Raw genomic sequence first — 25,746 nt, 5'->3', positions numbered from 1 at the left:
TACCTACCTTAACCCCAACCGTCTCTTGCTCATGAGGCTGACAGTACAGCTCTGAAAATGATATTGAAGTGGGGGAAATGAGGAGTATTGGGAGAAAGGAAATATGACCAGTATCTTTTCCCCACTGAGCCAAAGCCCCTCTTCACATACCCCCTGGGACATCTCTTGCTTCTCCCTAATCTCTAGTCTTTCCTCTCTCACACATAGCTGCAACCTCACCCAACCCCTCATTAAGACAGGGAGGACTGGGAGATGTTCCCAATCATACATTAGCTCTGGAGCCTAAGGAAGAGAAGTACAGCTCCACCCAGGCCTAGGCTGTGAATAATTCATGAGCCTCCATCTAAGGAGCTGGGAGTCAGTTTTCCCATGACATGGAAGAAGTCACCCCTACCCTTCTGCCACATCTCTTAGAAATAGGGTAAGGGTCCAAGATCAAAGTCAGACAGTAGCTGTAGCTGCAAAAGTGTGGAAGAATAGACATTCATTTTGTACTATTTTGAATATATCATTTGCTATCCCCAGGTTTCCAACAGGTCCTCCTGAGTCCTTTTTTCAGCTAGTGTTTGTAAGGAAAGATGACCACTGTCAGTTAAACCTGTTAAGATGGTTTGTTACTGACCAGTGACTTCACTAGGCTACACTTGAGTTCTCACAACATCCAGCAGAGAGAGAGAACCTCAGCCCCACCTTGTGAAAAGGCAGACTCAAGTCCTATCACAGAATTTTAAACTGAACAGATCACAGAAGATAATTTTACAGATGAGGAAAGCATCTGAGGGTCAGTCACTGGGTGAGTCAGGATAAAAACCTGAGTCAGCCCTGCTTGCCTTTACTTTTTGGATCCCCAAGCTCCCTTCTAGGCTCAGCTCAACTGCCAGCTTCTACATGAAGCCTCTTCTGTTCCTCTTTCCCCTACCCTATGACCCCCACCCCACTGTTAATGCTCTCTTTGCCTTTTGATTACTTTGATATCTCCTCTTATCCTCTAGGCACTATTGGGCTGTACAGAAGAGTGCATGGCCCTAGTTGGATAGATGAACCTATTCTAAAATAATTGCAAAGACTACAACACATATATAATTAAGTGCTAAATTTTGGGATATAGCATAGTGTATACACACCCATGCAGAGGGAGCCCATGGCTCGCTCCACTCCCACACTACTTCTGGAGTAGCTCAAAAAAATATATATACCACTTTTGATTACTTTGATATACCACCAATAGAATGTAAGCTCCTTGAGGGCAGAAATTGTTTCATTTTCGGTTTTCTAACCCCAGTGCCTAGCACAATACCTGGCACATAGCAGGTGATTAATAAATGCGAATTGAATTGAATTGAATTGAACTTGAATGGAAAATTGAAGGAATCATTAGGATTCCCAGATACTGGAGTTCAACCTGGTTCCTGGTTCTAGAGTCGATTTCCCTTCTATCAAAAGGGGAGGGGGAAACATTCTTGGGTAAATATATAGGCACACATAGAATGTGGCTCAGGTGTGCCAGCCAGGGCATGCATTGTCATTCGGCCATCTCTCAACTGGCTTTAGAGATCATCTCGTTCAATTCACTCATTTTACAGATAAGAAAAACTCCAAAGCAGTTCACCTGTCCAAGAGCACTTTCCCCATATGGGAAATTGCCAATGGTAGAGTTTATCCCAGAATGAGACATACCCAGCCCTTGTTTTATGCACATCTGTGGGTGGATGTGCTATGAGGGTACATGAGGTCCTGGCCAGAGCTTCTGAGGGCAGGTGCTGGAGAGAAATAAGGGCTTATGATTCAGTACTTTCGTTCTTATGCACTGGTTACCATAGTAACAGTACTACATCCCCTCCAGCTGCTTGTGAGGATAAGTGGAGCCATGAGCAAGGGAGCAAAGAAGTCAGGGAAACAGGGCATGCCAGGCTTCACCACAATCTGCTACTCCAAAAGCTTTTCCCTCCTGCTAAAAAAAAAAAAAAAGCCCAGGTTTCTCCCACCCCAATTTGTGAGTCACAGAGCTTTGTGAGGACTCCCAGGCCTCACCTCAGAAGGACATCTAGGAAAATTTGTCCATGTCCTATCTTTTGATTTGATTAATACAGACACATGTTATGTGAAGTAAATCAGTGTCAAATGCCTATACCTAACCAAAACTGTCACCTTGCCATCCCAAGCAACAAAATAAAAATCTTTGTCTTTTTCCCCTCGGCCCCAAGGTACCAGCCACTCAAATGCCCTGGGAACTATGAATTAAACATGCATGCTGTGAGGGCATGTGAGGTCTTCCCCAGAGCTTCTCTCAGAAAGACATGAGAGTATGTAATTTAGTAAATCTGCTTTCGGGCAGGTAGACCTTCATGCCTTGGAATACACTCCTTCCTAGTCTTCTGTCAGGACTCAGGCCACATGCCTCCTCCTCTGTGTAACATCTTCCCTGATCCCTCTTCCCTACACACAGTGTCCTCTCCCTCCTCAAAATTTCCCTAAAGAATTTTGTTTTGATCTCTCCCTTATCCCATCACTAACTCCACCCTACTCCCAGTGGGGTGAATGTATATCATTTTTTTCTTTCTATCCTCAATACCTAGTACCTAGTAGGCCTTTAGTAAATGTTTTTTGAAACAAAATTAATTGAATTGGATTGGAATGAATGTAGAAGTGCCTATTCCAGAGCAGAGCTACGAAGAGAGTGAATCTGCAGACAGCAGGCAGAGGGTAGGACCCAGAGAAGAGCTTCTTTCCAGGTAAGAAGAGGTAGCAAAGTCCAACTAGGTTCACCGTGTGCCAGCAGAGGGAGCCCATGGCCCGCTCCACTCCTACGCTACTTCCGGGAAAGTTCCACCTCCCCCTTTTGCCCCCTCCACTACTACTACTCTGACACTATGACTTTAAAACCTGGGAAGTGGGCCAAAACACAGCCAGCCCAGCTAGGGTTAGGAGGCTAGTCTTTTTATACCTTTGCGAAGTCGTCAGTTTCTTGACAGAGACATGCTTAGAGGCCTCTTGCAAACTACCTGCTTTCACAACCTGAAATCTGTCAACATGAGCTTCAAGGCTGCTGGAACTTCCAGAAGCAATCAGAGGCTGTTGCAGGACAAAGTAGCCCTGGTGACTGCCTCCACAGATGGGTGAGTGAATGCCTTCTCAGCAAGTCCCCGGAATCCAATGAGCAGAAGAGCTATCACCTCCCCTTCAGGGACAGCCTGCTGATCTTTAAACTGTGGCTTATAAAAGGGTGTAGTTTACTGGGGTGTACCAGGCAGGACGGGGAATGTTATTAGATGAATGTGCTAACAATAGCTGACTTACCCATTTAACAGCTAGAGGTAGGGCTAGAGTCCTGGTCTCTCTACGCCCCCTTCACAGCCTGCCTGCAAAATGTTAGTGATTCTGAGCCTTCCCTCCTACTCTCTTGCCCTTTTACCTATTAACTGTCACTCACCTTCAGAGACCTTCACTGTCCTGCTAGAGACCTCCTGTTTTTTCCACACTCTTTGCTACTAGAAGGTAAACTCTTTGAGGGCAGGTACTGTCTCACTTTTGTCTTGGCATCCTCAGCACCCAGCACATTGCAGGGATTTAATACACATAGTGAGGACTTAATAAATGTTTGTCGACTACTTGGTAATTAGCCCTTCCCATACACACAACCCAAGCCCTATCCCTAGACTCAGTTTCTCATGCTGCCTCTTTCCATTACAATTTCCTGCACCCCAAACTTAAATGTAGCTGGGTGATGTAGTAGAGTGTTGGACTTGAAATCAGGAAAATCTGAGTTTGAAAACTGCCTGGAATACTAACTGTGTGACCCCCGGGTAAATCAGTTCATTCCTGTCATCCTCAGTTTCCTTATTTATAAAATGGCATAATAACACCTATCTCACAAGGCTGATGTGAGGAGATAACATACAGAACTATTTGCAAACCTTAAAATGCTATATAAATGCTAATTATTATTTTATTATTCTAGCCCCTCCACATCTGCCCTTTATTGCCACCCCTGGTATAAGAAAATAATTTGTCTCCCTAAAATAACTAATTAGTGCCAACACCGTTTATGCTAAGTGCTCCTGTGCTACCCCAACAGAGCCAACTTAAGAAGTTCAAACATCCCAAGGCAAGGTTTGAAAATTGTACACCCTGCATGATTCTATCCCCCAGAAGCAGCAGGCCTTCACTGTGATAACATGTTTAAAATATGAGCATATGTAAAAAATAATATTAAAAACTATCCCACTGTGCCTACCCCTTGTATCCAATACTTACCTTCTGTTCTCCTTTCCCCCTTCCTATCCAAGTGGCAGGAGTTTCCATTGTAATGCCCCAGTTAGTGGCTGCCTGCTCTCCTCACTTCAGCACCCATGTTCCCAAACTATCAGATGCTGCTTCTACCTTCCTGGGGCCGTGGATAACGTCAGAGTTGAGTTGAAGGATGATTACATGTACATTTGGGGATATAATGGATAAAGTAAGTGCTGTGGGGTTATTGAGGGGAGTCTAAGAGAAGATGTACAGACATCTGTCTGATTGGCCAGCCTCTGATGCCATTTGTCGATCTGGGATCGTGAAATGCCAAGTGGAGCTCCCCATAGGTGGTGACTTATCTGTGGTGGCCCCAAGCTCCTTCCATTTTCCTTCTATGTCTTTTTATGTATGGCTCCTTGCTACCAACCCACTGTGACAGGGACTCAAGGTCCCTTGTGGATGGCATTCAAGTCCTGAGCTTGCCCAGAGACCATCTAAAAAGGAATCTAGACAGTGATGATAAGTGTCAAAATTTAGCCTGAAAGCTGTGTACCTGACCTTCAACTACTGAGATCAGTCCTCCACTCTCCCTTCTCATACGGCAGGTATCCTGCAGCAGAAATAGGGAGATGACATATTAAGCCTGGATTCTGTATGGAGTAGGGGTTCTTAGCATTTTTGGTGTCGTGAATCCCTTTGGCAGTCCGGCAAAGCCCATGGATCCCTTCTCAAAATAATGTTTTTTAAATAAGAGAAATGCTAAATTTTAGTTCTAAGCTAATAGAAATAAAGGTGTACTTTCCCCAATTTTTTACCGGGTTTTTTTTTTTAATTTCAGGAGGTTCACAGATCTCCTAAAATTTATCCATTGCCTTAGACAATCCTTGGACACCTGTCATAGAAGGAAGGGGATTACTGAAGGGCAGGGCTTAACCCCAACAAATCAATGTTTCCTGCTGGCTCAGAAAATACTTGGGGGAAAGGAGGTCTATGTGTCATCTCATCAAATCACACCAAAAATCTCATCACTAGGCTATGCCCTACCCTCAGTTTCCTAACAGCCTCCTATAGACTATGGAGTCTACTCTCTGTGTAGGATCTAGTGAAATACAACTACAATTCTTATCTCAGGCTCAGGCTGGGACAAAGCCAAGGGACTTGGCTGGGTTGGGTTGGGACCACAGTAGCATCTTCCTATCTCTACCCCCAGGATCGGCTTTGCTATCGCTCGGCGTCTGGCCAGTGATGGTGCCCATGTGATCGTGAGCAGCCGAAAGCAGCAGAATGTGGATCGAGCTGTGGCAGCGCTCCAGAAGGAGGGGCTGAGTGTGACAGGCACCGTGTGCCATGTGGCGAAGGCAGAGGATCGCAAACAACTGGTGGCCGTGGTGAGCAGCAGGGACACCAGGTCAACGGGAAGGGGAGAGGATCCCTTTTCCTTTCTTAAGTCCAACTAGTATTGATCTATTTATTATTATTTGCTATGTTTAGTTAGTATTACTGCCCTATTTATTACATAAGGTGAGAGAGCTAATAATTAGCCTAAATGCCTTCCGTCCGTGTAAAAGAGTGCTCATTTGCATACTGTTTTTCATCAGTCAATCAAAAAGCATCCAGAGGCCCCGTAGTCCGAGTTCCTTTACCGTAGGTTCGTAGATAATTGGAACTTATTAGGGGCTTAGAGATCATCTAGTCTAATAGTATCAAACTCAAATAAAATGGTATACATAAGGATCCCTGTGGACTCTATATTGATTTAGTTCTAAAAAGTAATCTTATTTATGTTTTATTGAAATTTTATTTTGTTAACTATTTCCCAATTACATTTTACTCTGGTTCGTGCTACACTGGGGAGTGTAGCTGGCCACAGATTTGACACTTCTGATCTAGTCCAACTCCTTTATTTTACAGATGCAGAAACAGAGAAGTTAAGTGATTTATCCAAGGGCTGATAGTTAGTGAAAGAGTTAGGGGATGGAGCACAGGTGTCCCGACTCCCAGTCTGCTATACTGTTGTTATTGTTGTTCAATCATGTCCCCATGGACCATACTGTCCATATGGTTTTCTTGGCAAAGATACTGAAGTGGTGTGCCATTTCCTTCTCCAGCTCATTTTACAAATGAGGAAACTGAGGCAAACTGGGTGAAGTGACTTGTCCAGGGTCACACAGCTAGTGAGTGTCTGAGGTCTTCCCGACTCCAGGCCCAGCACTCTATCCACTGAGCCATCTAGCTGCCTAGTCTACTATGTACCATGTATGTGGTAAATACAGGGAACATCTTCAGGATGACTTGCCCTTGCCCAGATGATCCAGACTTTAAATTTGCTTTGGAGCAGTAATCTGACTCCTGTGGAGTAGGAGGGAGGTGAGGAGATAGGCAAATCTCTGGATTTTTTTTTTTACATTTTGACAATTATTTCAATATAATTGGTTTCCTTTATAAGGTATTTTATTTTATGCATTTAAGCACATCGTTTTAAGAAAGATCCACGGGTTTCACCAGATTGCCAAAGGGATCCATGATACCAAAAAGGTTAAGTATGCCTGATCTGGAATCTTGCTAGTGGAACAAATACATCAGAGACCTAGGACCTAGCTTAACGAATAGACACTATCCTAGCTCTCAAAGCATTATCCCTCTAACAGAGAAGACAAGGTGTATAAGCTTATTCTCAACATAAATATGGACATACAAATGCACTCACAACCTACTTTTTGTTTTATTATATATTTAAAAGGAATAACAAGTTGCATGCAATAGATTTGCAGCTTTATGTGCAATCATTTTTTTTATTCTGTTATGGAAATGCTTGTTTTGTTTCATAAATATAAAATATTTTTTTTAAAAAGAACAAAAAAAAAAAAGATTTCACAACTTATAAATTGGAGCCCCTGCTCATGGAAATCTGAAGAGGGCAGCTCCTCCCTTCTCCACCCCCCAAAGCAGATTTATTTTCCAAGGGAGAGATGCCTATCACAGGTTGCTGCTTACATTCTGCCATAACATGTCATGTTAGTAAAGGGGTAGAACCCAGGCACCCTCTGTAATACTTTGGACCTCTAGAGTAAAGTGTCTAAGCCAGCGCCAGCCTTTGTATTTGATACTTAGACAAGTGGTTCCCATTTAGTGGAATCCTGAGGGGTTCATGACTATATCTAAGGAATTTGTGCCAAAATTCTTTAACAGAGCCTTAAACAGTAAATAATTGCAGAATATTTTGAGTTGTATATTAAAATACCCTGAGGGTTCACAACATATTTTGTTGTTGTTGTTGAAAGGGGTTTGCCGAACAAAAAAACCACTATTTCCAACCACAGGTGGAAACTACTGACCTAGCCATCCAGTTATGGGACAGAATATGGGGAATGTGGCAGGGGTGCCTTGTTTCACCTCTCCTCACAGGAAATGTTTCTTCCCTGGAGTAGAATGCAGAACCTAACAGATTAGAAAGTCAGTGCAGCTAATGAGAGGGATTCTTGAAGAAGAAAGTTGGATTTTTATTTAAAGGAAGAGAAGAAATGCAGTTTGGTAGACAGGAAGAGGGAGGTTGTGCCATGGATATGTGACCATTTTGGCCAACGTGTGAGATGAAGAATCAAATATCAAGAGCCCAAAGAAAGTCATCTTTAACTGGTGAGGGACTAGAGTGTAAAATGAAATGAAGGCAGATACCAGCCTTAGCTGATCAGAACACAGTTCTGCAGACACGTGCCAGAAGTGTTGGTATTTGATTCTAAGGACATGGAGAAGCCACTAGAGGCCTGTGTATGTATGGGTGACAGACTACAGTTTGTATACTACTTACTATAACAATTTAGAGAAACCTCTCAGGGCCTGCTCCTTTCACTTCAATGACCTTTGCCTATAAAAACATCTTGTCAGGTTCTGCCTGATAATCTTTACCTTATTTGTAACCCTAGACTAGATCAATCAACCAACGAACAAACATTAAGTACTTTACTATATTCTGGGGATACAAAGAAAAAGCAAAAATAATTCTTGCCTCAAAGGAGCTTACATTCTAATGCAGGAGACAAGAAGTCCATAAAGAGGTATATGGGATTGTTAGGACGAGGATACAACTCAAAGGCTTCCTACTAAAGTTGGCATTTGAGCTGAATCTTGAAGGAAATCAGAGATTCTAAGAGGAAAAGGTAAGGAAGTATCCAAGCTGAATTTGAACTCAGATCTTCCTAACTTCAGGTCCAGTGCCCTATCTACTGTTCTACCTAACTGCATAATAATAAATATTATATATAAGTATAATGATATGCTACATATAATATAGTGTGTCATATGTGACAATATATAATATAATAATCATATATAGGTATAATAATATAAGTAGTAGTAATTAGCAATTATATGAGACTTCAAAGTTTGCAAAATACATATATTACATCATTTGAGCTTTTCAACAACCCTGAGGTATATGTTAGTAAGGGGTATTATTATGCCCATTTTAAAGATAAGGCAACTGAGACTCTCAGATCAGTTAAGTGACTCCCCTGTAGTCATGGATCTAAATCATAATTGTCAAAAGAATTTGAACCAAGATCTTCTTTATTCCAAGTTCAGCATGCTGTCTGTCTCTCTACTTTTTCTGTGCCCTAGCACTGCTCCAGACAATGTTGGAGGCAGCACATGGATGGAGCACTGGGCCTAGAAACAGGAAGACCTGAGTTCATATTTGGCCTTAGACAGTTACTAGCTGTGTGACCCTGGCCAAATCACTTAACCCATTTGCCTTAGTTTCTTGAATTGTAAAATGGGGATAATAACAGCACCTACCTTGCAGGGTTTCTATGAGGATCAAATGAAGTAATATTTGTAAAGCACTTAGCACAGTGCCTAGCACATAGTAGGTACCATATAAATGCTTATTTCCTTTCCTTCTCCCCTTTTACCCTCTAGGCACTGTTGGGCTATACAGAACAGTGCATGGCCCTAGTTAGATAGACGAACCTATTCTAAAATAATCGCAAAGACTGCAACACATTATATAATCAAGTGCTAAATTTTGGGATATAGCCGACAAGAGCTATAACTGTTCAAAGGAAAAGTTGAAAACAAGTTTGTACCCTTTGTGACATCTGCTGTCACGTTATAGCTTTGTGTTCCCAAGACTAGTCCTCCAGTGGTTTTTATTTTCTGGGTACTATGCTTATGTAACTGCCAACAGGTGGCTAGTGGTAAACGGTCCAAAAAGTTAAATTTCCCATGTGAATGGCTGACTGAGAAAAAATCAGCATGCTTTGCCATTAATATATACTTTTTCTATAAAACATGAATGTTTAGCAAAACCAGAAAACAACAGTTATTAATTACTATATTTTAAAATGCTACATAATTTTGAGGTGAGCAAAATCTAACGGGGATCATAAATTTAGAGCTAGAAAGGATCTTAAAGAGCATCAAGTACACAGCCTCTCATTTTTACAAATAAGGAAACTGAGGGACAGAAAGGTGTCTTGCCAGAGGTCACACAGCTAATAAATGTCTACGGTAAGATTTGAAATGAGGTCTTCCTGCTGCTGGTCCAGTGCCTGTCCTGTACTGCTGTGGTCACTAGGGAGAATAGGCTCTAGCTTAGTTTCCATACAGTCTTGGTCCCTCCAAGTTCTGGTCCAAAGGTGAGTCTTGTGTCAGCACTACTGGTCTGAGGTCCCAAAGGCCACTCCTTGGGTAACCAATGCTGCACTGAGTGCACAAACACCCTCTGGACTTTAGAATTCGGGCACGCTGAGTCACCCTCTGGACCTTTAGAAATACACAAGCTCATAAAGACTTCAACTTCCTTCACCTAGAATGAGAAAGAACAAACAGAGGTCAAGGACCAATAACTTCTCACAGAGCCATATTGTCTCAGAGGGGAGAGGACTCCATAGCTTCTCCCATCTCAGCAGTTTTTCACCAGTTGCCATGAGCAAAGGAATCACTAAATGAGTCCAAAAAAGAGCCTCCTCTTTACCACCCAGTTAACCAACCAGAACCAGTTCCAGAATGTCTACACATGCTCCACAGTCTGTCCAAGATATTTCCTTTACGCACGAGCATGACTCCAAGAAGCAAGCTGTAATAGAATTTAATCTATATTACAAAAGCTGGTCAGGAAAATGAGTGTAATGACTTGGTGCCTTGTGTTCGTGTGCCTCAGGTTGTGTGTGTGTGTGTGTGTGTGTGTGTGTGTGTGGTTTTTTTTCCCTTTGTGCAATCTTTATGTGACAACATAACGCCACTTTGCACAGTGCTGTTTGATGTTAATATAGTGAAACCTGTTTAGAAAGACTGTCCAATATTCTCTACAAGAGTGGCTGCCTTGGCAGCTGGCCTTTGCATATAATATTGTTAATAGGTCCAAGATGCATCTGTCAGGGAATGACATGGATTGCAGGACTGCTTCCCTATACACACGTTCCTAGAAAGGTTTTACTGCAATCACTTTAAAAAATTCTTTTCAGTAGATAGGGGAGGGAAGAAGTGTGATTGAATGGATTTATTACATTTGAACTTGATTGATATATATATGTGGCTTTGGATAATTGTAAATATTTATTGGAATAAAATATTGACTTGGAAAAGTGGCATCGCCTGAGCAAATTGTTGAGGTCTGCATGTGCACCAGATCCTGATCATAAATGAAACCCAGAAAATGTCAAGGGGGCAAAGGAGGAACTAAAAAAACAAAAATGTGACAATCATGAGCTCTATCTTATAGTTTAACAAAGCACTTTTGTGCAATTTCACAACAACTAAGGGAAGAATGTCAAGAGCGAGGTGCTGCGGTCCAGTGGATAGAGAACTGGCCTTGGAGTTAGAAAGACCTATGTTCCAGTCCTATCTCCGACACATACTAGCTATGTGGCCATGAAAACCTCTGGTTATCACAGATAACTCACTAATACAGTAACAGTTGGATGATGAGTAGATCTCCATTGGTGAGGCGAGTTTCCAGCTGAACATCCCAAACTTTACCCTCCTCACTGGCTCTGATATTCCTTTTCCTAGGCTATAGAACGCCATGGAGGCATTGACATTCTGGTATCCAATGCTGCTGTCAACCCTTTCTTTGGCAATCTGGTGGATGCCACTGAGGAGATATGGGACAAGGTGAGAAAGGGTTAAAGCACCAAAGAGGTGAGCCTTGAAAATTGTCTATTTTACCCAGGAAAAGTGGAGTTCTCTTCAGAACGAATGGCTCATCTAAAGCTCAGGAGACCGGATATTACCCTGGAAGACCCTACTACCCCTGTATACCCTTGTGTTATGCTCATCCTTCATGTTATTCTTCAGCTTCTTCCCTATTGACTTCCTGTGCCTATTTCCCCAAACTTGCCCTCAACATCCTTCTGTAAGCAACCCGTCTGGTCCACACCCATCAGAGACATATATGAGAGAGGTTACAAAATAAAGGAACTTTGCATTTCATCAGAGTAGGAGATTTCCTGTGTAGGGAATCCTTCCACAGACGCAGGGTTGACTTAGCAGATAAATCCTAAGAAGAGAGGCTAAGGGACTTGCCGAGGATCACCTAGGTAGTAAGTATCAGAGGGTAGATTTGAATTCAGATGCTCCAAGCTCAAATCCCAACACACTGTGCAATACTCCAAATGCCTCATTTGGTCTTTTTTTTTTTTTTTGGCTAGACAATGGGATTAAGTGACACAGCTAGTAAGTGTCAAGTGTATGAGGCCAGATTTGAATTCAGGTCCTCCTGACTCCAGGGCCAGTGCTCTATCCACTGTGCCATCTGGCTGCCCCTCTAATGCCTCATTTGGAAGATAATATGACAATATACAATCTACCATTCAACTAAGAGACCCACAGTTCTCCCCTTCATTTGCCAGAAATGAATATACTTTTTGGTAACTTGTGAAATAACTTTCATTTCTGGTAAGATGATCCAAATTGTATCACTTTAGAATATTACACCATTTGTAAAAATAGATAGGTAAATGAATGAATGAAGAAAAAAAGGAGAGAAACTGCTTCTTTTGCACTTAGGAAGGTTAATATATTCAAGGAGAGCACAGACATGTATGCTCAATCCCCTGTGCCAGCAATATTTACATATTATATTAATGCATACAATTTCAATATTTCTGTGATAAATTCCACATGCCTACTTTTCTGCAATTACAAGGTTCTTAATTAAAATATTTCTGTTTGTTTAGTAGAATTAACATTCCCACCAGAATTAGAAATGCTAAATTGTTTATAATCTCCCGGCAGTTTTGCTTCTTGCTCTAACTTTCAGTGATCTCCTCACACTGTAATTGAAGTAAACTGAAAGAAAACACTAGTATTTTATAAGCATGAAATTTTGGTTTTTCAATGACTCAGTTTCTGAACTTGGTTATAATCTCCTTCGAGATAAGAAGGCTAATTTAATATGCAACAGCTGCTCAAGACAGTTTTGAAATCAGTTTGGAAGCCAAGTAGTTATGCCAGATTTCCATATGATTATAGATATAGAGCTGGATAGGGACTTTGAGGTCATCTAATCCAACCCCTTCACTTACAGATAGAGAGACTGAGGTCTAGGAGGTTTTAGTGATTTGTTCAAGGTCACTCCAGTAGAAAGTGGGAAAGCTAGGATTTGGTCCCAGGTCCTCTGATTCCAAATTCAACATTTCAACACCATCCTGCCTATTACATATTTTGTTTTAAATTAATAGAATAGAAGCACTTGCCAGGACCCATTACTCCACTTCCCCTCACTATGTTTCCCCCTCATGATCCCAGTTTCCAGAAAATGTGGGCAGAAAAAGCCCAAAAGCCATATTAGTGCTAGCATAATTTCAGACACATGTACGAAGTCAGACTGGGCCATCCCTGAGAAGTTCAGTTCTCCTGTGGGGAGTAGTCCCAGAGGGGCTCAACTCCATTCATTCATTCTTGTAGCATGGTGCAGTAGAAAGAATGCTGAATTTGGAGTCAGAGGACCTGGATTCAAATCCCAGTTCTTTCACTTTCTACCTAGGCTACATTGGACAATTCACTTAAACTCTCTTCTTTGTCTCTAAAATGAAGGGTCTGGACTAAATGTCCTCTGGAATCCTCTCTAGCTTCAAGTCTGTGAACCTATGAACAAGCATCTGTTAAGTGCCTACTATGTGTAAGGCACCATGATGGGCATTGGGGATACATAAAGATAAAAAGAAAACAATCTCTTCCCTCAAGATGCTTACACCCTAATTACTGATAATTAGTAATAATACTAATAACTAGCAATAATTACTAATTACATGACATCTCCAATCAGAAGGCCCTCAGAGATGCCAGGTAAATTCCATGGTAGCCTTAGAGGTTCAGGTCTGTTCCGGTCACAACAAGACAATCAGGGTAGGTTCAGCCCCGACCTTGTCTCTAGAGACAGGGAGAACAGGGCTACATGCTTACTCAACTGGCCGTAATCCTAATCCGATAACCTATCACTCTGTCTTTCTTCACACTGCCTTCCCAATAATTAATTTTCCTCCTCTCGGTTTCAGACCCTGGATGTTAACGTGAAGGCCACAGCCCTGCTAATGAATGTGGTAGTGCCAGAAATGAAGAAACGGGGGTACGGGAGTCAAAGGGGACCTGTGTGGTGGTGGGGAGTTAGAGTGGGAGTGAGTGAAGGATACCCCTCCTGCATTTGAGAGGAAAGGAAAATAAGAATAGGGGGTCTCTAACGTGAGTATGCACCAACAGTCTCATTGTTTATTCCAGAGGTGGCTCAGTGGTGATTGTGTCCTCAATTGCTGCCTATATTCCCTCCGAGGTAAGCCACTCCTCTCTTCAGTATCTGTCTTCCTTCTTTCAATACCTAACTTTCCCCAGCCCCAAGATCTTAACTCGTGTTCCTTTATAGAATCAGATATCCATATTCTTTCTTCCGGGAGAAATAACCTAACCAACCTGAACTCTAACTGAAGACAGACAAGATCTAGAAGGGGGGAGATCGCCTTTCTTCCTAAACACCAGTATGACTCCCTTCTCTCTGGGCCATGATTCTCATTCCCTTCCCTCTAGGCATTATCCTATTAATTAGTGTCTTTTAAATGTTGTATCCAGAACTGAGCCCAGGATTGCAGATCTGATCTGACCAGGGCACTAGCCCCTTCCTAACCCACAGTACTTCTTTTTTTTTAAGTGGGACCTGCAATTTCATCTGTATTAGAAAGCTTCCCTCTACCAATGCAGAGCAGCACCTACTCTGAAACTAATTGTCTGAAGGGGCAGCGAGGTGACACAGTGGATAGAACGCCAGCCCTCCAATTAGAAGGACTTGAGTTCAAATCCAGCCTCAGGCACTTACTAGCTGTGTGACCCTCAGCAAGCCACTTAACCCTGATTGCCTCCTTCTCCCGCTATCCCCCAGAAAGAAGCTAATCATCTGAGAGAGTTACCTAAGACTCTGTGAAGCTAAATTTAAATGACCTGTCCAGGGTTACACAGCCAGGAAGGGATCAAGGCAGGACTTAAACTCAGTTCTTCCTGACTCCTAAACCAGATCTATATTGACTACGTTATTTGGTCTCTGTTTAGCTCCTATGCTTCTCCTGATTCAGTCTAAGATCATATCAGTCTTTTTTTTTTCCTTTTTACTGCTACATCACTCGGTTAAGTTATATTACATTTGCAGCCCACTAAGACCTTTAGATCTCTTTCTTATGAAATGCTGCTTAGTGATGTCAACCCCCTCCACCCTACATTGGTGAAGTTAATTTGTTATTGTGGCCTCACTGTAGAACTTTGCATTTGTCTCTATTAAATTATTATACTATTATGTGTGTGTATATATACATATATGTGTGTGTATGTATATATATATATATATATATATGATTTTTCTTATTCAATTTAGCCCAGTAATCTCTGTTGAAAACTTTTTGGATCTTTACTCTGGCATTTAATGTTAGCTATCCGTTCTAAGTATTTAAATAAGTGTAAGCTTGATAGACTTGTCATTGATGCCTTTATATAAGTAAATGAAGAGAGTTCATCTGAACAGGCTCAAGCACAGATCCCCGGGCACTTCACGAGAGACTCAAATTTACACAGAGTCATTAATGACTGTCCGTTGGGTCCAGTCATTCAACCAGTTGCAAATCTACCTAACTGTCCCGTTTTTTAGGCCAACGCTGTCAAATACGTGGCCTGTGGGCCCCAGGCAACCCACAACACTCCTGAATGCAGCCTAAACCAGATTAAAATACAATTGGGAAATATTTAACAAAATAAAGGGTCCATTTAAAACTAAGTCGATATATAGCAGATGGGATCTTAATATGTAGATTAATGACCTGGATTCTATTTGAGTTTGACACCACTGGTTTAGCCCACTTCTCCATCCTGTCTATGAGAATTGCTCTAGGGGCAGCTAGGTGGCACAGTGGATAGAGCACCGGCCCTGGAGTCAGGAGGACCTGACTTCAAATCTGGCCTCAGACACTTGACACTTACTAGCTGTGTGACCCTGGGCAAGCCACTTAACCCCATTGCCTAGCCAAAAATTAATAATAATAATTTCTCCAGCTATTTTGTCAAATTGCTTTGTTAAGATTTCGTTAAAGATTAAACTATACCTATAGCATTCCCCTGATCTAGTAACTCTATCTGAAAAGTAGGAAGGGAGGAATATCTCAGTTTTACAGATGAGGAAACTGAGTCAGGCAGCAGCTTAGTGACTTGCCCAGGGTCACATAGCTTGTAAGTGTCTGACGCTGCATTCAAACTCAGGCCTTCCTGATGGTAGGCCCAGTGTTAAATCTATTATGCCACCTGGATACCTAGAAAAAGAAAGTAGATTAGTCTGGTTTGACTTGTTCTTGTGAAACCATCTTCTCTGTGACTTATACTTTCTATTCTTTTCCCATTCCTTTAATAATATGTTCTAGAAATTTCCAGTTATCAAAGTCAAGCCCACTATCCTATATTTTACAGACTCTTCTCTCTTTTCTTTTTGGAAAATTGGGATAGTATTTGTCCCTTTTGAGTCTTATAATAGCTCTCCTATTCTTTTTTGTTGTTGTTAGTTTTTATTGATGACTTCTGTTTATTATAGCATCATGGTTATCAAAAATATTCCTCTTTGACCCACTCCTAGAAAGACATCCCATAAAAAAAATAGTAGTGGCTTTTTTTTAGAAGAAAAAAATACGTATAACTGATCAATACATTGAAAAAGTCTGAAAACCTGTGAAATATGCAACACCCATGAGCTTCCCATCTCCACAGAGGGTGAGTTGGAGGTGTCTTCTAATATCTCTTCATTCAAGTCCTGCTTGATCTTTATAATTTTGTTACATTCCCTTCTTTGATGTGTAGTTGTTCTTTCCGTTTATTGTGGAGATGGTTTTCTTGGCTCTGCTTACTTCACTCTGCATCAGTTCATATAGATCTTTCTATGCTCCCCTGTGTTCATCACACACATCATTTACTACAGCACAGTAATATTCCGTAATAATCATGTGCCACAATTTATGTAGCTGTTCCCAAATTGATGGGAATCTACTTTGTTTCTAATTATCAGCTATCACAAGAAGTGATCCTATAAATATGTTGAAGTACATGAGGATTTTCTTTTTATCAGTGGCTTCCTTGGTATATAAGCCAGTAATGGAGTTTCTGGTTCAAAGGGCATGGACATTTTTGTCACTTTATTTGCATAATTCCAAATTACTTTCCAAAATGGTTGTATCATTTCACAGCTCCACCAATGATATATTAGTGTGCCTATCATTCCATAACCTCTGCATTAATTATTGCCATTTTTTAGTAAATTTTGCTGCTTCGCAGGATATGAAGTTAAAACCTCAGGATTGATTTGCATTTCTTACTACTTTTTGATGTTTTGCCATTATTATGTAGAAATGCTGTTCATTTTTGATGATTTGTTTTGTAACCTGTAACTTTGCTGAAGCTATTAATTGTCTCAATTAAAATCTTTGCAGATTCCCTACGGTTTTCCAAGTATGTTACCATATCTTCAGCAGATAAGGGTAGTTGTATCTCCTCTTTACCTATATTAATACCTTTGATTTCTTTCTCCTGTCTTATTGCTGTTGCTAGCATTTCCAGAACTATGTAAAATAATAGTGAGGAGAGTGAGCATCCTTGCTTCACTCCTGTATTGATTGAGAAAGATTCTGGTGTATCCCTGTTACATATGATGCTTGCTTTTGGTTTTACTTCAGCTGAAACATAATACATAATGCTCCAGCCTCTTATTGTAACTCTATGTATATCTTTCTGTTTCAGGTGTGTTTCTTGTAAGCAATGTATTGTTGGATTCTGGTTTCTAACCCATTCTCCAGTTGTCTTCCATTCTATGGATGAGTTTATCCCATTAAAATTTACAGTCATGATTGCTATGTATTTCCCTCCATCCTATTTTCTTATACTTATCCTTCTCTTTTTTACCTTGTCCTCTCCTCAAAAGTCTGTTTTGCTTCTGATCACTGCCTCTATTAGTCTGTTCTCCCTCTTCTCCTTACCCCCTTCTCTTAGTAATCTCTTTCCCTCCTACTTCCCTATTGGCTAAGATGAATTTCTATACCCAGCTCTGTGTATATGTTTGTTCTTCTCTCCTTAAACCAGTTCAGATGAGGGTAAAGTTTAAGTGCTGCCCACTCCCCACCCCACCCCTACGGTTCCTTACATTGTATAAGCTCTTCCTTGGGTACCTCATTTATGTTAGGTAATTTTCCCCATTCTTCCTCTTCCTTCCCCTCTTCTTCCAATGCATTCCTTTTCCCCATCCTAATTATTCTTTTGAGATCATTCCAAAATAACAGAATTACACTCAGACCCTCTATGTAATTATATTCCTTCAGATGATAAAGTTCTGAGGGTTTACATGTATCCTCTTCATATGTAAGAATGTAAACAGTTTAATCTTGTTTATTCCCTTATGATTTCTCCCACATGTTTACCTTATTTTACTTCTCTTAAGGCCTCTATTCAATGTCAAGTTTCCTACTCAAGTTTGGTCTTTTTATCAGGAATGCTTTAAAATCTTCTATTTCCTTAAATGTCTTTTCTCCCCTGTAGCATTATGCTGAGTTTTGCTGGATGAGTTATTCTTGGCAGTAATACTAGATCCTTTGCCTCCTGGAATATCATATTCCAAGCCCTCCATTTCTTTATAGCACCAAATCTTCCAGACCACACCCAGTTCAAGGTCCCTATCACCTTTCACAGAACCTCTTTCTTCACTCATAAATGCGCTTGTCAGCGGAACCCCTTCCCACTGCCAAAATAAGGTCCCCTTTTCTCCCCGCTTCAGTCCTTCCATCATTCTCTTCACTCACTCCTCTACATGCTCTTCTCTTATTGAGACCACAAGGGTCACCTTGCCCTCATTTTGACCCAAGCACATCACATTTCTTTCTATCCTCCTTCCCTTCTCCCCTTTCACATACCTTTCCATGTTGTATTGTAGACCCACAAAAATTCTTTATTCACCTGTAGACAAGATGTCACCAGATTCTGTTCATAATGCCCTAGGCCTGCCTCTCCGCTGTGATCGCCACCAGGTTCCCTCCTTCACCCCTGTCCCTATGTGTACATTTAGAAAAAAGTTTCTTATTAGTCTCTCTGCTATCATGCTGTTGCTGTTGCTGTCCTTGGCTATTGCATTCAGTCAGTCCGCCTGCATTTCTGTTATCTGGGGTGTTTGAGGAGCAAATAATCTCTTCAGTTCTGGTTTTCTTTCTAAAATGTTTCAAATGTCTCTTTATTATTGAATGTCCATCTTCTTTCATTTATGGTTCAGCTCAGATTTGCAGAGTAGGTTACCCTGAGCTTTATCTTCAGCTCCATTGCTCTTTGGAACATATTATTCCATTCCCTCCTGATTTTTCTGGTGGGTGAAGAATGTTTTCATTCAAATTTCCTTTTCTTTGTATCTGGAAGTCTTTCTCGGGATCACTTGTTCTTTCTGAATTGAATTGTTAAATTTATCTATTATGTATCTTGGAGTTTGCATCCTTGGGTTTTTTTCTGGAGGTGACCTATGAATTCTTTCAAATGGTATTTCATTTTTTCTGTTCAAAAGTTCTGGGCAATTTCTTGAATTATTTTTTGCATTATAGTGTTCATGTTCTTTGTCTTGTCATGTTCTTCTGAGAGAGCTATAATCCTTAGTTTGTCTCTTTGCATCCTTTCTTCAAGACAAGCATGTTTTGCTTGCCTAGTAAGTATATCTTCTTTTAACATTGTTGGGTTTTTTTTTAAATTTTCTTCTTCTAGATTGTCCCTTATTTCTATATATTTGTATTACCATTCTATTGTTCTCTTTCTCTTTCACTTCTTTGGTGAGACTTGCTATTACAGATTCCAGTTTTTCTATTCTTCCCATTATTTTTGCTATGTAGGCCGTAAATTATGCTCTCATAATTCTCATTTCTCTTTCGAACCGCTCAGGAACAACATGTTATAATTCCATGTTCTCACATTCTACAGAGTAGTCTGTATCATCAAGCATTGGATCATTTTTCTTTGTTTTGCTGTACTTCTTCATAGATGCCAAAACTCCTTCGTAGTCTGGAAGCCATGTTCCTTTCCTTGCTGTTTTTTCTGCTTATATTCTAGATTTTTTTGAGTTTTCTTCTTCCCTGAAACTTTGGTAATTTCAGTCTCCCCTCCCTCCATCCCCAGCACCCTTATTTTCTATTATTGTTCATATTTTATCTCCCCTCTGATGATGGTTTCCTTGGGAGTTCAATCTCAGAGTATCTCAGCCTCTTTCTACACTAGGCGATTTACAAATCACCAGCCTAGGTCTATGTCCCAGGTGCATTTTGGGTAGAGAGGACTGGCCCCACTTGCTTGCTGAGTACTTTTCTTCAGGCGTAGTGGAGTGCTGCACAGCATCCCCCTGTCCCACATACACACACGCAATGTCTTGTCCTGCTCCCTCTCTTGCTCAGTTTTTATCCTGTTGCTACAGGGCTGACTGCCCCCCACCTGAGCAGTTTGGAGCTGGTGCTGTAGGGTTGTCTACTGACCACAGTTTGGTTCCAACCAGACGACTGTCTCACATGGCCTCAGGACAGTCTTGCTCCTGGAGGGCTCCTGTGGCACCCACTATTGCAGTACTGGCTGTCAAAGCAAATTTCCATAGCCTACAGCTGGGGTCCCCTCAGCACTGAAAAGAGGGACAGGGAGAGGGGACCCTAGAGTACGGATTTGGATTTTGTTAAAAGCCTGTGCAATGAGGGGTGCTGAGTGAGCTCAGGGTCAGTGAGCATCAGTTCATGGTTTGTTTTTATTAACCTTATTTTGGATTCTGGGTGTCCTTGATCATGGAGATAGTTGAAGTTACTTTTGGTTTTGGAGCATAATTTCTGTTTTGGAGAGGTTTGAGAGGTCAGAGTTAATCAGAGAACATGTCTAGTCCACTTTCTCATTTCTCACATGACCCAAAAATCCTCTCCTTGGCCTTTCAAAGCTTGTTGACTTTACTCAGCAGATACATCTTCTCATGCTTTCAGTTTCCTGGGCAGTAGTTCATCAAGGCCTGAGGAGTTTGCTTTTTTTTTTTTTTTGCATCCCCAGCATTCACTAAGTACTTAATAGATGCTTGTTGGTTGATTAATTGATCAAGGACAGCAATATAATTTCTTCCAGTGTTCACACTTATCTTGGGCTTCAATCTATCTTGGCTTCAACTCCCTATTAGCTATTTCTGTTCTGCTCTTCTTAACCCAAAGACTGCTTGATATTTAAGAGAGAGAGAGAGAGAGAGAGAGAGAGAGAGAGAGAGAGACAGAGAGAGAGAGAAAGAGAGAGAGAGAGAGACAGAGAGAGAGAGACAGAGAGAGAGAGACAGAGAAATTAAAAATTGAGCAGCTTTACCTTCTCTCCAACTGTTATCATCATCTGCCTTCTTTGGTCATCTTTTCTCCAATGTAATTTTTTTTTAAAAACCAACTTTTTCCTTGTTCTTAGTTTTTCTTATTAGCCTAAGTTCACATCACATTTTAGTGCTCCTAGCACTATTCTAACAAGGACATGCCTTACTTTTGTATTCATCCCCCATTACCTTTCCTAGCTTCCATTTTCTCTACATGTTTTCTTCTTTTAATCTAAATTGGTCATGGAATTCTCTATGCATCCACATTGGTCTCCTTAGACAACTAGCCCCCCTTCTCCTCAGAGAAATTGTTTCTTTGTGTATCTTCAGAATTTCATTCCTGAGTTTCCTATTCTTCCTCAGCTATCTTCTCCTATAGAATTTAAGTCTATATGATCCTAATAATCATTCTCTGAACACTTTTAGAATCTACTGTCCAAAAATTCAGGAAATATGCAATGTAATGCCTGACTCTCCCATTTTTCTTTGTCACAACGATAAAAATGGAGTGACCACTTCCCTGAAAAGTTCTTATCACTATTACTTAGCAACCAGTGCCTCCTTGTTGGCAAAAATCAATTCAAGGATAGCAATTCCATTCATTGATTCCTCCAAATTAGAAGTTTTCCTGCTTTGGGCAGAGAAGGAGCTACCAAATAATGGGCAAATGTCCCAAATGATTGAAGTCCATCATCCAAACATGTCTCTACGTCAAGCAGCTGTTATGTTTCTTAATCTTCTCATCTATTTATTCCTCCTGTCCAGGTATATGCCTAGAGTATATGCCAACAATATCATTTCTATTTCTACCTCTGTTGACATTCACCAAAATTCCATCCCTCTGGTCCTTGGATTTCTTCACCTAGACCTACCTGTGATTTCATTTGGTATAGGAATGCCCAGATGAAGAAACTCCCTCTACCAATACAGATCATTGCCTTCTCTTCAACTTCTAGTCTTTTAGAGAATTGTCTAGAGCCCTTACAGTGACTTACGCAGGGCCACACAGCCATTATGAGTCAGAGGCAAGACTTGTACTTGGGTCTTCCTGGCTCTAAGGGTAGCTCTCTATTTAGTATATCACAGTGCTCCTGTCATATGAACATCTCTCTCTCTCTTTTTGGGGGAGGGGGGAGGCAATTGGGGTTAAGTGACTTAACCAGGGTCACACAGCTAGTAAGTGTCTGAGGCTAGAGTTGAACTCAGGTCTTCCTGACTCTAGGCCTGGTGCTCTATCCACTGTGCCATCTAGCTGCCACGTATCTTTTTTTCCCCCTAGTTTCTTCATCTTTTTTTTTTTAATTTATTTTATTTTCAATTCATGGAACAAAACAAGCATTTACATAACACAGTATAATAAAAAAGATCATTGCACATGAAACTGCAAATCTACTTTTATAACTTGCTATTCCCTCCAAATATACAATAAAATTATCACATAAATTTCTATTTTTTTCCTTTTCTTTCTTCCTTCCACTCCCCCCCCCACCCTAGAGATGGCTACCATTACACACAAATAAGTATATATATGTAAAATTATTCTATACATACTTCTATTCATTAGTTCTTCCTCTGGATGCAGATATTGTCTTTCTTCATATGTCCTTTATTTTTTTTTACCTCATTAAAAAAAATTTTTATTAATTTATTTTGATTTATCAATAATCTCTTCCACATGCTTCTGAGTTTAAAATTTTTCTCCCACTTCCTCCCCACCACCCTCCCCAAGATAGCGCACAATCTGATATAGGCTATACATAATACATTCCTATTAAACATATTTTCACATTAGTGATGTTGTAAGGAAGAATTAGAACCAATAGAAGGAACCACCAGAAAGAGGAAACAAAACTCAACAGAAGAGAAAAAAAATAGCAATTCAACTTTCATAGTTCTTTCTTTGGATGTGGATAGCATTTTCCATCATAAGGCCTCTGGAGATGTCTTAGATCCTTGTATTGCTGGGAAGGGTTAAGTTTATCAATATTAGTCATCACACAATGTGGCTGTTATTGTGTACAATGTTCTCTTGGTTCTGCTCACTTCATTCAGCATTAGACCATACAAGTCTTTCCAGGTTTTTCTGAAGTCTGCCTGCTCATCATTTCTTATCGCACAATAGTATTTCATGACATTCATATACCACAACCTGTTCAGCCATTCCCCAGTTGATGGGCATCCCTTCAATTTCCAATTCTTTGCCACCACAAAAAGAGCTGCTGCAAGTATTCTTGTGTGCAGCTGTTTTCAGAGATACTTCTAGGGACCTATAAGTTTTCAGTTCTTCCAAGGTAGTATGATCTAAAGAGAGGTGTTTACTACTTTCTTGGCCTGTTTTCTGGTCTGTGACTGATCACAAGCACTCTTTTCTGCCCTGAAATTGTGAGGAAGGTCCCCCCCTCCACTGTGGCCACAAGCTCTGTTACGCTAGTCCTCTTCCTTGCCCTGGGACTGCCGCCCAGGACTGTGATTCAGATCCGAATATGGGTAAAGCAACAGAGTCCTGCCTCGGTGCTAGCAAAAAGATTACTGTATTCTCTTTCTGACCAGTTGTTTGACTCCCTTACTGTCTGTGGGCAGCGAGCTACTGCCACTGCTGATTCAGTCACTCCCAAGGCCTGCTCCTAATTTGCTGTGACCCAGGTGTAACGGACCTTTCCTGCTGACCTTCTAAGGTGTCTAAGGTGTCTGGAAGCTGAGAGGTCTGGAAACTGCCACTGCTGCCAATGATTCAGTCACCCTGAAGCCTGCTCCCAGTTTGCTGGGGCACAGTCTGTGCTGCCATATCCTGCACTGGACTGCGCTCCTCTCTCACCCTGATGCAACAGACCTTTCCTGCCAATCTTCCAAATTGTCTTGGCTGTAAATTTATTTTCTGCGGCACTAGAATTTGCTTAGAGTCATTTTTAAAGGTATTTGGAGGGATTTGGGGGAGAACTCAGGAAAGTCCCTGCCTTTATTCTGCTTTCATGGCTCTGTCTCTTACCTCTTTACATCTTCAGAAGACTTCTATACCCTTCCAGATGTATACTTTGTTTCCTCTTCAATCCAGATGAGAGTAAGGTTCCAACATTACCAGCCCTATACCCCAATCTGCTTCTTCTATATTAGCTTTTCCTTTCATACCCCATTTTTATAATATAATCGCTTCCTTTTACCTTTTCCTGATTTTGTTTTATAGAATCACCTCATCACACACAACTTAGCCCCAACCTTTCTTTCAAACTACCTTAGTAATGACAACAGTTTTAAGAATACTGATAACATTTTCATATATAGATCAAGTAAACAGTTTGACATCAATCTGTGTCTTATAATTAATCTTTGATGGGGTTTTTTGTATTTTTTCTGGATCTTTTATATCAAATTTTCCATTGAATTCTGCCCTTTTTGTTACAGATACCTGAAAGTCTTTCAATTCATCAAATATCCTTTCTTTTTCATTCAGGATTATACTCAACTTTGCTGTGTAAGTTCTTCTTGACACAATCCCAGCTCTTTTGTTCTTCAAAATGTAATGTTCCGGGGGCAGCTAGGTGGAGCAGTAGATAGAGCATTGGCTCTGAAGTCAGGAGTACCTGAGTTCAAATCTGGCCTCAGACCAAACACTTGACACTTACTGGCTGTGTGACCCTAGGCAAGTCACTTAACCCCAATTGCCTGAAACAAAAAATAATGTTCCAAGACCTATGGTCTTTTAGTGTAGAAGCTGCTAGGTCTTGTGAAATCCTGATTCTACCTCTGCAGTATTAAAACGATTTTTTTTCTTGTTGCTTGCAATATTTCTTTCCTTAACTTGAGAGTTTTGAAACTTGACTATGACATTCCTGTAAGTTTCCTTCTGGGATCTCTTTCAGGTGGTGAGTGGTAGATTTTTTCTATTTCTACTTTACCCTCTTATTCTAGAACTTCAGGGCAATTTTCCTTAATAATTTCTTGTAATATTGTATCTAGACTCTTTTTTTGTCATAACTTTCAATTAGTCCTACAATTCTTTTATTGTTTCTCCTTAATCTGTTCTCCAGATCAGTTGTTCTTCTAATGAAATGTTTCAGATTCTTTTCATATCTTATAACGTAATTCAATTCCTCTTGCCCAATTCTAGTTTTCAAGGACTTATTTTCTTCCTTGAGATGTTGGACCTCTTTTTCTAATTGATTAACTTTCTTTTTATAATTTTCTTGGATTGTTTATTTTTTTCCTAATTTTTCCTCAATCTCTCTTATTTGATTTTTGAATTCCTTTTTAAGTTCTTCCAAGAACTCTTTTTTTTGCTTGTAACCATTTAACATTACTGCTTGGAGTAGGAGTAGCTTTTTTTAATGTCATTATCTTCCTCTAAATATGAACCCAGATCTTCTTTTACACCAAACTATCTATGGTTCGGTTCTTTTTCCTTTGCTTACTCATTTTTTATTTTTATTTTGTTTTATTTTATTTTTAGCAATTTATTATATAATCAAGTTTTAATCCCAATTTGTGGGTAATGTTGCCCTAGGCCTCAGGTCTCCACTCAGGCATTTTCTGTTCCTTAGATGAAAGTTTGTGAGGTGAAAGTTCCTGAAGCTATGAGGTGAAAGTTGGTAAGGTGAATTTTTTTTAAATAGTATTTTTTTTTCAAATTACATGTAAAAATAGTTTTCAACATTCTTTTTTTATAAAAT

General features: G+C 40.5%; 1 protein-coding gene across 1 annotated transcript in view; it reads left to right on the top strand.

Moving 5' to 3' along the window:
- The first annotated feature begins 2,869 nt into the window (after nucleotides 1–2,869).
- Nucleotides 2,870–25,746, top strand: part of LOC110194438 (dehydrogenase/reductase SDR family member 4-like) — a 35,832-nt gene continuing 12,955 nt past the window's right edge. The window contains exons 1-5 of the mRNA XM_020966829.2: nucleotides 2,870–3,116; nucleotides 5,444–5,621; nucleotides 11,245–11,346; nucleotides 13,731–13,801; nucleotides 13,951–14,002. Coding sequence (XP_020822488.1) covers nucleotides 2,977–3,116; nucleotides 5,444–5,621; nucleotides 11,245–11,346; nucleotides 13,731–13,801; nucleotides 13,951–14,002 — 543 coding nt within the window. The 5' untranslated portion in view covers nucleotides 2,870–2,976. The remainder of the gene's footprint in view (nucleotides 3,117–5,443; nucleotides 5,622–11,244; nucleotides 11,347–13,730; nucleotides 13,802–13,950; nucleotides 14,003–25,746) is intronic.

This window comes from Phascolarctos cinereus, unplaced genomic scaffold, assembly GCF_003287225.1.
Source record: "Phascolarctos cinereus isolate Bilbo 61053 unplaced genomic scaffold, phaCin_HiC Scaffold_3;HRSCAF=262, whole genome shotgun sequence".
NCBI classification, from domain to species: Eukaryota; Metazoa; Chordata; class Mammalia; order Diprotodontia; family Phascolarctidae; genus Phascolarctos; species Phascolarctos cinereus.
This window is presented reverse-complemented; position numbering and strand designations above follow the sequence as displayed.